Consider the following 15154-nt stretch of genomic DNA (forward strand, 5'->3'; position numbering starts at 1 on the left):
ATATTTATAACATTGGTCCGAAAAAAAAAAAATTGTTGGCCCCCGTACTGATTTTTTTTGTATGTTTGTCACACTTTATTGTTTCAGATCATCAAACAATTTTAAATATTAATCAAAGATAACACAAGTAAACACAACATTATGAAGGGAAAACAAAATCCAAACACACCTGGCCCTGTGTGAAAAAGTGCTTTTGTGGCATTTCTAAAGCTTTGCTTTTCTAAAGCGAACCACAGTTAGAGCCATTATCTACAAAGGGCAAAAAAAATGGAACAGTGGTAAACTTTCCCAGGAGTGGCCAGCCGACCAAAATTACCCCAAGAGCACAGATATGACTCATCCAAGAAGCCACAAAGACCTCCAACAACATCCAAAGAACTGCAGGCCTCACTTGCCTTAGTTAAGGTCAGTATTCATGACTCCACTATTAGAAAAATACTGGGCAAAATGGCCTGCATGGCGAAAAACTGCTGCTGAGCAAAACAAACATAAAGGCTCATCTCAGTTTTGCCAGAAAACTTCCCATTACGTCTGCCGTAAAAGTAACACAGCATTTTAGAAAAAAAACATCATACCAACAATAAAATATGGTGGTGGTAGTGTGGTGGTCTGGTGCTGTTTTGCTGCTTCAAGACTTGCTGTGATTAATGGAACAACAAATTCTGCTGTCTACCAAAAATCCTGAAGTACAATACTGGCCATCTGTTCATGACCTCAAGCCGAAGCAAACATGGGTTCTGCAGCAGGACAATGATCCAAAACACAACAGCAAGTCCACCTCTGAATGGCTGAAGAAAAACTAAATGATGACTTTGGAGTGGCCTAGTCAAATACCTGACCTCAATCATATTGAGATGCTGTGGCATGACCTTAAAAAGGTGGTTCATGCTCAAAAACCCTCCAATGTGGTTGAATTTATTGCAAACGTTTGATTGCAGTTGTTGCTGCTAAGGGTGGCCCAATCAGTTATTAGGAATTTTCACACAGGGCCATGTAAGTTTGGATTTTGGTTTTTCCTTCATTATAAAAACCTTCATTTAAAAACTGCATGTTGTGTTTACTTGCGTTATCTTTAGTTATTATCAAAGTGTGACAAACATAAAAAAAAGTTAAATTTTTTTTTAATTACACATAGAGCAGTAATATGATTTTTTCACAATATTACCATTAAAAGGTTTTAGGGTGACTTTCACATAATTATTGGACTATTATAATAGCAAATTCATTAAAACTACGGAATAACACAAACAAAACTGTCAATGCTGTAAAAATAAAATCAAAACAAAAACACATGCTGGCAAAAAAAGTATAAAGGTTTAATAAATGTATTCAGGTATTGAATTTGTATAAGTGCAATGCTTTTATAATTTAGGGTATGACAATATTTACTTACTGTTATAAAATAATGTATAATAAAAGAAAAAAACACTGTTTATAATTTTTAAAAGTATTATTATATGTTAAGTGATTGAATTTAAACAATACAGTTACAGAAATATTGTGCTTTTATGAATGTTTAAATAGCTCTGTGGCCCTTCTATGAGATGCCAATCTCAGAAATGGCCCCAAGCATATATAGAAAAATATATAATGCAGAATGTGGGGCACATACAGGGCACATTATTTACATTTTTTTTTTCTTCTTCTTTTTCTTATAAGGGTGTGATCCCACTGGGTGGATGTGTCGTTGAGCCAAGAGAACATCAAGGCATGCCATTTGCTATGGTTATCAGCCATGAGGACTTCACTGTAAACATTATTTTCCTATTGTATTTTACAAAATTGCACTCACTATGTTTAATACGTTTTTACCATACACTTTTCAACTGGAAATGGAAATAGACTTAAATTATATTTTTGACTACAAGTAGATGTTTCGGTATGTCCTGTACAGGGAAACATTGTCCTGGCTGCCGAATCAGAGTCAGAGCAGAGTCAATGGGTGGAGATACTACAGGATTCAGGAAAAGTGTGAGTGATTCCAGTCTTACTCTCCAGTTATGTAAAGTTTACACAAGTAATTGCACATTTAAACGGATGCTCCAGCCAAATATCAAAATTACCCCATGATTTACTTAAGCAATTTGAGATACATAAATTATGTCCATCATCTTTCAAACAAGCACATTTTGAGTTATTTTAGTAAATATTGCTCTTCAAAGCTTTATAATGGTATAAACCAGGTATCAGGAAACAACTTCTAACTTTAAACCCCAAAAAGTACATCAATCCTTCACAGAAGTAATCCACACAGCTCCAACCGGTTAATAAAGGTCTTCTGCTGGTAATCGATGCAATTTTGTAAGAAAAATATAAAAAATTTAAACTAAATAACCTGTAATAACTAGCTTCCCATAATGACGTCATCTTGGCGAATCACGAGGGAGTTTTAGTATAGTAAGCGTTGGTTAACATTGTGCAGTGACACTCTGGAATCGCTTTATTAACTATTTTTATAGTTTATAAAGTTCAAATATGTATTTTTACTTACAAAATCGCATCGATTACCAGCAAAAGACCTTTATTAACCCATTGGAGCTGTGTAGATTACTTTTGTGAAGGATGGGTGCACTTTTTTGGGATTCAAAGTAAGAAGTTGTTCCCTGATCCCTGTTTTCTACTGTTATAAGCTTTAAAAATCAAGAAAATGTACTAAAATAACTCCAAATGTGTTCATCTAAAGGATGCTGGACATGCGTATCTCGGATTGCTTGAGGTTGAGTAAATCATGGAGTAATTTTGATATTTGGCTGGAGTATCCCATTAAGGTTTCTTTCTGGCATGTTCCACATAAAAAATATATATATATATATATATATATATATATATATATATATATATATATATATATTTGAGGCCATTAATGTGTCATTTGAGATTGTGGTATAATATTAATATTATCGTTTTAGAGTTTATTATAAGTTTCTATTGTGGTGTGTTATAAATTGTGGATTCCTCTGAAGTCACTTGGAAGAATGCTCAGTTGGGGGAGGCTATGATCGAGAGTCTGGAAGCTCAGGGCCTACAGCTGGCCAAAGAAAAGCAGGAATACTTAGGTAAAGATGAAAGTGTTTTTTTTTTCTATCCTAAGGTTTTAATGATTATTGTTTTTCAAGTAACAAATTTGCAATGTGTATTCATAAAGCTTTTAAACAATGCTCTAATCCATTAGGCTACTCTTAAATCATAAATAATTAACATGGGATGACTTTGATTTTATGTAAGCTGCATACATCTGTCTTTTTATTATTACTGTATTTTATTTCTATATTATTTATTGTTTTGATGACATTGCCTAATTATTCAACCCAGTCTCACAGAGGTGCTTATAAATAGCACGAAGTGTGAAAATCATGCAATAAATACGCCAAATTGCAGTTTGGCGTGCATATCATAAGCCAGTTCTCCCCATTCACTTAAACGGCGCATCTTTTTTATCGTTTTATTTATTGGTTTCTCAATTTTTTTGCTATTTTTTTACCATTGTCGCTTGGGTCTAGGGTTAGAACAACTTTTTGTTTTTTGTTACATAAAAATGTCATCCTAACCTAAACCCCAGTTCTGTATATTAAATAACCACCTTAAGCAAATCTCAAATCTAACCCTAAACCCAAGCAAAAATGGTTTAAAAAACAGAAAAAATCGAGAAAACAATAAATAAAACGACAAAAAAGATGCTCCGTTGAAGTGAATGGGGAGGACTGGCGTATCATATGCACGCCAAATTGGAATTTGGCGTATGTATTGCATGATTTTCACACTTCGTGCTATTTATATACATTAATACACATCTACATGAGACTGGGTAGAATTATTCCAGGTTGTATTGCAGTAACTAGTAATGGTATTTAGAGGCGATCATGCTACATTTTAGTAAAAAATTAATTGTGTCAATGCAAATATTTGATATGCTTTGCCTTGGATATTAGTTTAGGCTCTATTTACAATCATTTGTTTGTTTGTTTGTTTGTTTGTTTGTTATTGTTAGATAAGCTAATGGAAGAGACAGAGGAACTATGCTTGGAAAGAGAAGAGAAGGCGGTTAGTGCTCATATTTTTGATGAACTTAAACCCCAAAATATTTAAAATGTAAGCATACACAATTGTGTGTGCTTGTGTTTGTAGGAGCTGGAGAGACTGAATCAGTTGCTGGAAGAAGAAAAGCGGAAGTTTGAGGAAGTAGTACAAGAGCTGAGATCAGAACAAGAGCATATTAAAGTGTAAAACTTTTTTATTTTAGATAAACATACAAAATAAGTAGGCTACATATGAATACAGCACTTATTTAAATAGGCCTCCAAATCCATGTGAACCTGAACCTTAACATTGCTTTGTGTTGGTAGGGATCTGGATGGCACGTCTCAATGTCTGAGGGGAGTAGAATCTGAGAAAGAAAAGCTTCATAGTCTCACCACACTGCTGCAAAAATCCTTAGAGGTATTACCCTCAAAATAATTTGAGATCTCTTTGCTGATATTAGAGATTAATGTTATGCATGCTATAATGGTTATGTAGGGTATAATGTACAGTCAGCGGGATATAACAGCAAAATAAACCCCCAGGGTAATCAGGGGGGTAATCAGGACAGAAGTGGTCTTGTATCACCCTGAAGGGGTTTTATTTTTGCATTAATGCTTAGCTGATTGTATATTAACCTACATATTGCATCTGCTTATTGGCTGAGTGTATAATAACCTGCTTATTGCCCAGCTACTTATCAAGTAAATAAATAAATAAATAGACATGAAATATTCATTTGAATTCAATTATTTCTTTGTTTATTTTTAGATGAGGCAGAAGGACAAAACCCAAGCAGGGTTAGACTGGAAATATAGGTTTCCCAAATGACTTTCAGTTTTACAGTATTGAATGATGGTTCAGGAATATTTTAATAATAAAGGCTGTGACTGATTATTGTAATAGCCTAATGTTCCAGAAAGGCTGTGTGATAACTGAAATTAGAATATGAGACAAAGCTTTACTCTTAAAAATAAAGGTGCTTCATGCCATTGAATAACCTTTAATGGCTGAAGGGGTTCATAAAGAACCTTTAACATCTGAAGAACCTTTCTGTTAAAATATTTTTGCAGTGAAAACGTTTTTTTTAAGATACTATTTTTAATAAGCCTTTCCCTGAATAGTTATTTGAGAGACCAAATTAGTTCCTCTATGGCATTGCTATGAAAAATCTTTTAAGCACCTTTATTTTTAAATGCTTTACCTAAGGCGTAAGATTGTTTATACAGCTTTATCATCATCAAGTAGAAATGTGGACACACTGCATCAGTTATGTTATATCCAAGTTATACTCGACGACAGTGAGTAATGAGTCTGATGTGTGCAGTTCCTGAGTCTGGGTTATTTTTAATGTATAAGAGATCCACCCAGCTGAAGTCAATATAAAACAAATCAGACTATCTCTTCAGGAGCTTTCCCAGGAGAAAGAGCGCACTCTTGAGCTGCTGAGAGGAAGAGGGCAGGATGGTACCAAAACAGGAAAAGATCATCAGGCCTCTTTAGACTCCCAGAATCCCGAGGTGCAGCTTCAGGGGAACCTGCGCCACATTGAGGAGCAGATGAGGAACCTGCTTAAAGAGAAGGAACAGGCAAATCAAAGGTGAGATAATCCATTACTTTATGACTAATAATCCTTTCTGTGTTTCTAAGTCGGAACATAACTTATTAAGAGAACTATTTCTTAAAAAAGCATTGGTTTTTGCATGCAGCACCAATCATGTGCACCAGCCATTGTCTGACCTGACCTGGAGCCGAGTAAATGGAGTGTTTAAAACACAGTAATGGAAATGTACATTGATCCCTGAATAAGCAAGTCTATTGATCAGACTCAGTAAAGTGACTGAGGCATAAAAAAGAAAGAGTGGATTGACCAGCGGATATAAATGACCTCAAAAGTAAGAATTAAATAAGTTATTGTTTTATATGGACCATTACACAAGAACTAAATGAAGTTATAATAGAATACTTTAATTAAAAACCAGCTTGATAAGATAGTACACATTTTTCCTGTTTTGTGTTTATAATATTTATTAAAGAGAAAGTTTGCCTCAAAATTAAAATGATCTTGTCATTTACTCACTCTCATGTTGTTACAAACATGTATATATTTCTGTGTTCTGATGAACACGAAGAAGGATATTTTGAGGAATGTTTGTAACCAAACCATTCATGATCCCCAATTACTTCCATAGTATTCTCTTTTCCTACTACAGAAGTGAATAAGGCTCATGATGTTTGGACACAACATTCCTCAAAATATCTTAGTTCGTGTTTATCAGAACAAAGACATTTGGACAGGTTTGTAACAACAAGTGAGTAAATATCAGAAAATAATTTTTATTTTTGAGTGAATTATGCCTTTAAAGAGCCACACAGATCCAAAATCAAAAATAACCTGTATTTCAGTGTGTCATGTAGCTGTCCATGAATGTAAACAATGTGCAAAGTTTTTGAACTAAAAAGTGCATGATTAATAAAGTTATTGGCTTCTTAAGTAGGGAGTCAACTCTGAATCGCTGAAAGGAGTCGTCATATGGATTGAATCTCCTGCCTGTCTTTATATGTAATACGAACACTTTGCATAATAATCTCCACCTACAACCTTGCCCGCAGGAGAAACGAAAACTATGACCTGCCCACAGCAAGTTAGTGTGTAAACATCATATCACGCTGTGTTTTCAGTTTGTGTTGTTTTCACTGCCAAAGGATGAAGATATATTAAGTATCTGTGGTTAAAATTACTTTTTCATGGAGGGATTTACTAGACATTTGGCTGTTAAGAATCAGTGTTTAAAATTACTTTTTCACGGAGGGATTTACTAGACGAATGGCAATGAAAGATGGTTCAGTACCCATTTTATTTGGAACAACATGCGTCTCCTAACCACAACCTGTAAGTATGAGTATAGCTACATACTTGCTTAAATTAGTGTAAAATGGTAAGGTCTGTCATCATTTTTATAACTTGGGCTAATGATGAATGATGTGTATTGATGTTGTTGTTTAAACTCTTAATATACTGTCAGAGAGTCACATTAGCAAGCGGCTTATGCATGCTGCACTTACGGTTTTGCTATGACCCTGTTAGCTTACATAAATGCTTAAATGAGTGTAAAAACTTTAGTGTCTGTCATCGTTTTTATTGCTTGGAATAATGATGAATGATGTGTATTGATGTTGTTGTTTAAACTCTTAATATACTGTCAGAGAGTCACATTAGCAAGCGGCTAACGCATGCTCCACTTACGGTTTTGCTATGACCCGGTTAGCTTACATAAATGCTTAAATGAGTGTAAAAACGTTAGTGTCTATCATCATTTTTATTGCTTGGACTAATGATGAATGATGTGTATTGATTTTGTTTTTTTAAATCTTAATATACTGTCAGTCACATTAGCAAGCGGCTATCGTATGCTGCACTTAAGTTTTTTGCTATGACCAGGTTAGCTTACATAAATGCTTAAATAAGTGTAAAATGTTAGTTTCTGTCATTGTTTTTATTGCTTGGATTAATGATAAATAATGTGTATTGATGTCGATGTTCTCTTCTCAGTAAATCATGTTAGCACTAGCTCAATACATGTTGCACTATTGTTGGTCTGTGCCACTGATCTGTGGTCTGTGCGGAGACTGTGTCAGTTGACCAACCAGAGCAGAGTAGGCTACTTAAAGGTGGGGTTTAGGCAGACTGAGTCGTTAAATGGCTTCACATGAATCGTTTGGGGATCTCTGAGAAATGGGGTAATTTTCATTCATCTTATATTTTGAGAAAATTACAGTATTTTTTGACCTTGCATGCATTTAAACCTGTTGTCCAGGACTTATAAATAGTGATAGGATGCTTAAAATTTGCATCTTACTGGCTCTTTAAGGCAAATGTATTAAAGTGCACCTATAACAGTGCTAAAAACGTTATTTTCTATATTTGCTGTAATACAATGTGTTAAAAAAACAACATTATTTTCTACATACCGGACACAACTCCTCTATGCCCTGCCTCCCTGAAATGCGATTTTGTACAATTCTCACTGTTCTGAAAAGCTCAGTGTCATCCATATAGCTAATCTGTATGTTGTGATTGGCCTGAATACCACCGGAAATGTGATGCTCCTTACCGTATTTGGAAGATTAGCTCTCAATGCAATACTGACAGGAATTAATATCGCCTTGACTACTTAATCCATACGCGCTGAATCTGATCCAGAAAAAGCAGTTGACTAAGCTGATCGATCAAATTTACCAGCACAGCTTGAGCAGAAGTAACAGATTGGTAGGTAAGGAAGCTAAAATATAAAACCATGTCTGCATTTATGATCGTAGAAACGACAAACAACAAGTGCTCGTGTACACGTCAACAGGCCCAGGAAGTAAACTGTTGCCTACAATCTAATGTGTTCGTCGTAGTCCAAGAAAAGAGATTTAAATTGGAGACGGTAACTCACATCATCGTTTACTTTGGGATTTGTACCTTTGCATATTGTTAACATGCACCAAATAATGTGTAAAATTGTGAATTGCAAAATAGGTGCTCTTTAAATTGTCAAATCAATGCATTGATTATAAAAGTATACATTATGTCTAAGGTTTCAATGCAGGCTAATATATCTGGTCTAGCATACGACACAGTCTACTGTATATGATGTGTACTATGGGTAAAATTCAAATATTCTATATGCATAAAAAACCTAGATGACCTAATTGGTCAAAATGTGCAGTGTATTGTGGTGTCATATATTGAAATCATAATGGTTGAAATCAAACTCAGATCTCAGAATTTGATTTTGAGACTTTAGCCAACCTCTGAAAACAACATATCTGGCATGTTAATAGATAAATCCGTTTTTTCCACTACTAATTCTTATGACAGCTCTCTTTATCGCCCCCTGCAGGCTGAAAGAGAATGAACTGAGAGCCAAAATTCTGCAGGATGAAAGGGAGTTTTATTCTTCCCAAGCTTGTGCACTCCAGCAGTCTCTTACACAGCTCACAACAGACAAACAGCACACTGAGGAGGAGCTGAAGGCTGAGACCTAACGTGCATTGAAAAAAAAGAAACACTGTAGAGAATAAAACAATGTAGAGAAACGGGTTATCTTTACAGTTCCACAACTGAATTTACTGGCTGTAAATTCAGTTGTGGAACACTGCTCAGTAAGAACAACAGAAAAAAACACTTTAGTGTTTAAGTGCCCATTGACTGTCTGCTTTAAAGAACAGTGTGCATATTTATTTATTTTCAACCAGTGGCGGCTTTTTAGAAAAATCTAGGCTATGGCATAATTTTCTTTGGCCATACAACAATGACATTCACGAATAATAGAACCATAAAATCAGATTATATCCCCTTACAAAAATGAACCATGTTTTTTTTTAAGCGGGCACTTCGTAGTTTTCCCATGCTGAGCACTGAGAGTTGAAAATTATTTAACTTTGGGTAAAAAGCTGATCTTATCAATTTCAGTTCTCACGAAGGCCGCCCAATCACAGTGGATGAGGGGCAAGAGAAATATAAACCAACCGGCGCATCATACAAAACATGTTATTAAGCCACCAAACTTGAGACGCTATAATAAACTCATCTTTGAATAGCGCCACCACGCTCGTGCTGTCTGTTTCTGATCATTTAGCCACACATTTAATTGTAGAATTTTTTATTTAAACCTCATCTGCAAGTTTAAAGTGAATTCCTAACTGAGATTTAAAACAGAGTTTAAAGTAATTGAGCAACAGGATTAAAGATAATCTAAGTTTACTGTAAAATTTAAACCTGGATCAAAATGACAGTTTATATCCTAATTATTTTTAAACAAAATTTCAAGTTTGGTGCAACAGAATTATTAAATAAGCCTCGATTTAAACCAAATTTAAACCTAATCCTTGTTGGTGCAACCCATCCTAAAATAGTTTGCTGGCACACAACAAGAGTTAACCGATAACAATATGCAATTTTTATCATGTACAGTAAGTGGCCATATTTAAAAAAGCAGGCAAATAATAAATGCATTTCACTGCAACAGCTTTTCAAAGGTGTTCCCGATAAAACTGTAAGAAGATTTTTTATTTATCCTCAGAGAACATAAAATCATATAACTCATGCTGTAAAGTATCTTGATCGAGTGTGATTAAGAACCGTAAGACTGTTATGTGATTGCTAAAAGAATTTTAATTGCGAACAAACACTACATACAATCTTAAAGTGAGATCCAATCAAATAAGTCGCCATTATGATTATAAAATATGGGTTGAAAATAACCCAGCATTTTTAGCGTGTATGGGTATAAAACCAGCTTTGTGTGGGGACAGAATGAAATGTAAGATTTAGATCATATCGTCATTTGAGCTGTGTCATCTCAATGAAGTCCACATTTAGATTTCAAAAATCTTGTGCTGACTTGACACTCCTGGTTTGAATGAGGAACTGTCAATTTATGGATAAAGATCCTATTCCAAATCTTTTCATTTTCAATGACAGTACAAAAATAAAACTGTGGGGAAAGCACAGAAAAAAAGTTGCAAACTGTCTTCACCCCTTCCAATATTAATTTATTGATAAAGATCCTATGAAAATTCTTTGCTTTCTACATAATAAGCAATCTGATTTCTGTGTGAACGATTCCTTGAATATAGCTTTATCAAGTTACATACAACACTAAGTCTCTCACATTCATTCTCCATCCATATCTTTTATTATTATGTTACCGCTCAGTGATAGAAAAATCAATTGAAATTCTATAAACAGTTATATCTGGCTCCACCTTTATATCTTGCATGTCTATATATATATATCTGTGCATATATGTACTGTGCATCTTAGACATGCAATACAGTATGTTGTTTGTGTATATGTGTTCATTTGTGTGTTTGTTAGGCTGAGATGGAGTCTCGTGTGGAACTGGAACGTAGGCTGAAATTGGCAGAGGAAGCCCTGAAAGATCTAGAGCAGGGTCTAAATGCAATAGAACGCACCCGTGAGAGAGACGAAAGAATGAGAGGAGATGTCGGCCATCTTCGGAGTGAGTTTACTCAACAAAATCACCACATGAGCTTCAATATGTTTAATACACTCTCAATGCAATATAGTCACAAGCCTTGTTTGAGTATTAACACAGTATTTATTTAGTTAGTTAGATGTTTTGTATAATATTTCAGGAAAGAAAAATATTGGTTACATTGTATTTTAAGTTGTCCTTGTTAACGTGTAACTTAACCCTTGTGCCTTGTTCCAATTCACTACCCTTTCGTGTTGTTAGCGGCCAAAAATGGCCACTAAATTAAACGGCTGTAAAAATGTATCAGATTAATATTTTTTTCACATTTTTTTGCATAAATCTGTTAATCAACCTCAGAACTGATCAAAGCTACCAAATGTTTCCAAAAATGTCATAATTTTAACTCTTTAATTGCCAAGCTCATAAGTGATGCCACTGATTTGAGAAAAAAAAAACACAAAATCACCGACCCTCAACATAAAAAGTGATCGTGGACTGGATTTTTTTCACCCTTTTCACAGTCTTGGGCATGCCAAAGATTGGTAAAAACATTGGCTTTGATGCATTTTTAGTTTTTGTGCAGCATCAGATTTAATTTTTTTTCTCCCTCATTTATTGTTTGTGGCCATTTTTCCCCCATTGACTTCCATTATAACAACATTTTTTGATTGCAGAGCCATGACACCTTATTACCATGCATTCTTTATTCTTTGTGGCTTTTCCTTGTGCAAAGAGGTAAAATTTGTCATTTTTACTGTTGATCACCACGTGGCACCACCAACCCCCCAGTAGCCTGCGCAAAAAAACAGCCTAACTTCTGGTTTGTACATTGAGTTATATGGACTAAAACACCATTGTGTGTGTTTGTGTGTGTGTGTGCGTGTGTGTGTGTGTTTAGGGTTAGTGTTAGATATTGAGGAGAGATGACCACCCTCGTGCACCAGTTAGTGCTGCCCTGGTGAGAGGGATTTTTTTCTCCTGTAGCTGTCCCTCTAGACACAAATCCACAGACACCAGCAGGCACCAGCAGCTCAGGAGTGAAGAGGGGAACATGCAAGTGGTGTACAGAACAAAAAAAAAGAACAGTCAGCACTTGTATTCGTTGTGGTAGACACACTTGCAGAGAGCACCAAGTAATATGCTGCAAGTCCTGCTGAAAAGACTGAACACACACACGTACACATATACACACTAAAAATTAGTTTGATTGTTTAGTTCTCCATCCATCCTTTACTCTTGCTTCATTGTTCAGTTTATTTGAAGTTGTTTTTGCATTTTGGTTAATAATAAATGTTGTATATTAAAATCTGATTCAGAGAAGATTTTTTTACAGATTTTTTCACACAGACGCACACACATGCAAGCACGCACGCACGCACGCACGCACGCACGCACGCACGCATGCACACACACACACACACACACACACACACACACACACACTCTCTCTCTCTCTCTCTCTCTCTCTCTCTCTCTAATATGCTGTTATAGTCCATATAACTCAATGTACAATCCAGAATTAAAGTTCTGTTTTTTTGCACAGGCTACTAAAGGGTTAATGGTGCCACATGGTGATCAACAGTAAAAATGACAAATTTTACCTCTTTGAAAAAGGTAAAACCACAAAGAATCAAGAATGCGTGGCAACAAGGCGTCATGGCTCTGCAATCAAAAAATGTTGTTACAATGGAAGTCAATGGGGAAAAAACGGCCACAAACCACAAATGAGGGAGAAAAAAAATTAAATCTGATGCTGCACAAAAACCAAAAATGCATCAAAGCCAATGTTTTTACCAGTCGTTGACATGCCCAAGACTGTGAAAAAGGTAAAAGAAAATCCAGTCCACATTTACTTTTTATATTGAAAATCGGTCATTTTGTGTTTTTTTTTCCCAAATCAGTGACACTACTTGGCAATGAAAGAGCCAAAATCATGGAATTTTTGCAAACATTTGGTAGTTTTGATCAGTACTGAGGTTGATTAACAGATTTATGCAAAAAAATGTGAAAAAAAAATGAATCTGATAAATTTTTACAGCAGTTTAATTTAGTGGCCTTTTTTGGCCGCTAACAACACGTAAGGGTAGTAAATTTGCCCACGGTATATTGTTACATTTTTTTTTAATTTCAAAGCATTTTCTTAAAATATGTGTAAATATAAGATTTGTCACCAAGAATCATTCAATTTGCTGAAACACAGAGAAAGTTGTGGCCAAATTAAGACAAAAAAATTGCAAAAATGGCCCCAACAACACATAAGGGTTAAATACTGTTAGTTAAGCATCACAGAATGCACTGTTAAGAAAATGAATGCCAGAATGCATGGGAAGAATTTGTCAGATCTAGGTAAAGGGTGGTTACTCTTTACACTTACTTTACTAAGTGTAAAATATCATTTTTTTAATCTGAGCAACAATTTGGTTAATTCTATAATTGCATTTGTACACTTTCAGAATTTTCAAAATATGTACCCCAGAGGTCACCTGCAGTACCCTATTTATGAAGTACAGCTTCGAACCTAAAGAGTTCATATTTGGTACAATTTGTTTGCTACAATTTCCTTGGTTAATGTTTTGGTTGGGAAATTTCCCTTATGATTATTTGTAAATACTGTTTTAAGAATTGCATAGGGGCTGCAGTCCCAATGGATTTATTTCCCACTTTTATTGTATATTCTGTATTTCTCTAAAAATGTGCATTCATTGTGCACAAAGACTTTTCAACATATTCTGTCTTTTGCATAAATAGCGGTTGGTGCAGTTTTAACAGCAAACCATTTAATTTCACACGTGAGCTTGCTTCATTCATACTGGTCAGTGTTTACATTGCGCCGCAAGCCAACATGTAGAAGGCACAGTGCATTCCTGCCAACCATATACTGTGTGTGTGGACCACAAACATCCGGACTCATTTGTCCTTGGCAACTTTAACAAAGACAGTCTGAACTGCTCAAAAACACACAATCTATTTAATTTCCAACTAGAGAGGAGAACAATCTGGATCACTGTTACACTACAGAAAGCAGTGCTTATTATGCTGTCCAACGAGCTGCTCTGGGTCACTTGGATCACATCATAGTCCATCTGATTCCTGCATACAAGCAGAAATTAAAGTGTTCTAAACCTGTTGTGAGGACATCCAAGCAGTGGACAAGGGATCATGTAGAGCAGGGGTTTTCAAACCTGTCCTGGAGGACCACTAGTACTGCACATTTTGCATGTTTCCCTTTTGTGACACACCTCATTCAGTTACCTTAGACACCCAGTTCAGGTCTTGCAGTCTCTACTAATGAGCTGAAGATTTAAACCAGGTGTGTCTAATGAGGGAGACATGCAAATTGTGCAGTACTAGTGGTCCTCCAGGACAGGTTTGAAAACCCCTGATGTAGAGGACCTTCAAGCGTGCTTGGGATGTATTCAGTTCTGCTGCCAACATTCTGGATGAGTACACAGAGGTTGTGACATGATACATTACTTTCTGTGAGGACAGATGTTTACAATCTTGCACCAGGGTGAGCTACAACAATGACAAAGGCTGGTTCACAGCCAGACTCAGACAGCTAAAGCCCCAGGTATGCTTTCTTTTTGCTTCCGCATCTGTCTCGTGCACGCATGTGCCCGCACAGCTTTTTTTGGTTGCGTTCGTCACAGTTGCCATACAAATACTTTCTTATTCAAATAATTACTCTACCAAGCCACCAGGACGGCACTGATTCCCGTCATTTATAGGACATTTAAAAATTCAGGAAAGATGAAGAAAAGTAGCCGATCCACCATTGCAAACAAAGTTTTGAACAAACAACAAGAAAACAAAGAACAAGGATCAAGGATTATGGTAAATGAAATGCTCCTTAGCTTTCTGTTCTTGGAAGAAAATCAACATAAAAGAAGAAAGGATGATGGTGTATGCAAACACTGTCTATTGCCATTATGTCATGTTGTTCATAGTGGAGTGTTTTATCTCAATATTTCCTTGCGCATTCTCCCTTCCCCTCATCCCTCATTACAATTCTCTTCATCTTGGATGCTGTTTACACCTGGTCTTGCAGTTTTTTGCAGGCGCTGGGACGCGTTTCTCGGTACTTGGGTCACTTTTGCAGATCTCTTCACACAGTTCTCCTAACCAACTTTCAGCTTGGCAAAGCAGTT

General features: G+C 35.7%; 1 protein-coding gene across 1 annotated transcript in view; it reads left to right on the plus strand.

The window, feature by feature from the left end:
• LOC141349025 (pleckstrin homology domain-containing family D member 1-like) overlaps window positions 1-15154 on the plus strand; it is a 35226-nt gene that overhangs the window by 10107 nt on the left and 9965 nt on the right. Inside the window, exons 3-11 of the mRNA XM_073869164.1 lie at window positions 1660-1749; window positions 1895-1972; window positions 2945-3056; window positions 3989-4041; window positions 4126-4220; window positions 4344-4437; window positions 5427-5617; window positions 8907-9039; window positions 10886-11030. Of these exons, the coding sequence (XP_073725265.1) occupies window positions 1660-1749; window positions 1895-1972; window positions 2945-3056; window positions 3989-4041; window positions 4126-4220; window positions 4344-4437; window positions 5427-5617; window positions 8907-9039; window positions 10886-11030 (991 nt within the window). The remainder of the gene's footprint in view (window positions 1-1659; window positions 1750-1894; window positions 1973-2944; window positions 3057-3988; window positions 4042-4125; window positions 4221-4343; window positions 4438-5426; window positions 5618-8906; window positions 9040-10885; window positions 11031-15154) is intronic.

Source organism: Misgurnus anguillicaudatus, chromosome 7 (assembly GCF_027580225.2).
Source record: "Misgurnus anguillicaudatus chromosome 7, ASM2758022v2, whole genome shotgun sequence".
Lineage (NCBI taxonomy): Eukaryota > Metazoa > Chordata > Actinopteri > Cypriniformes > Cobitidae > Misgurnus > Misgurnus anguillicaudatus.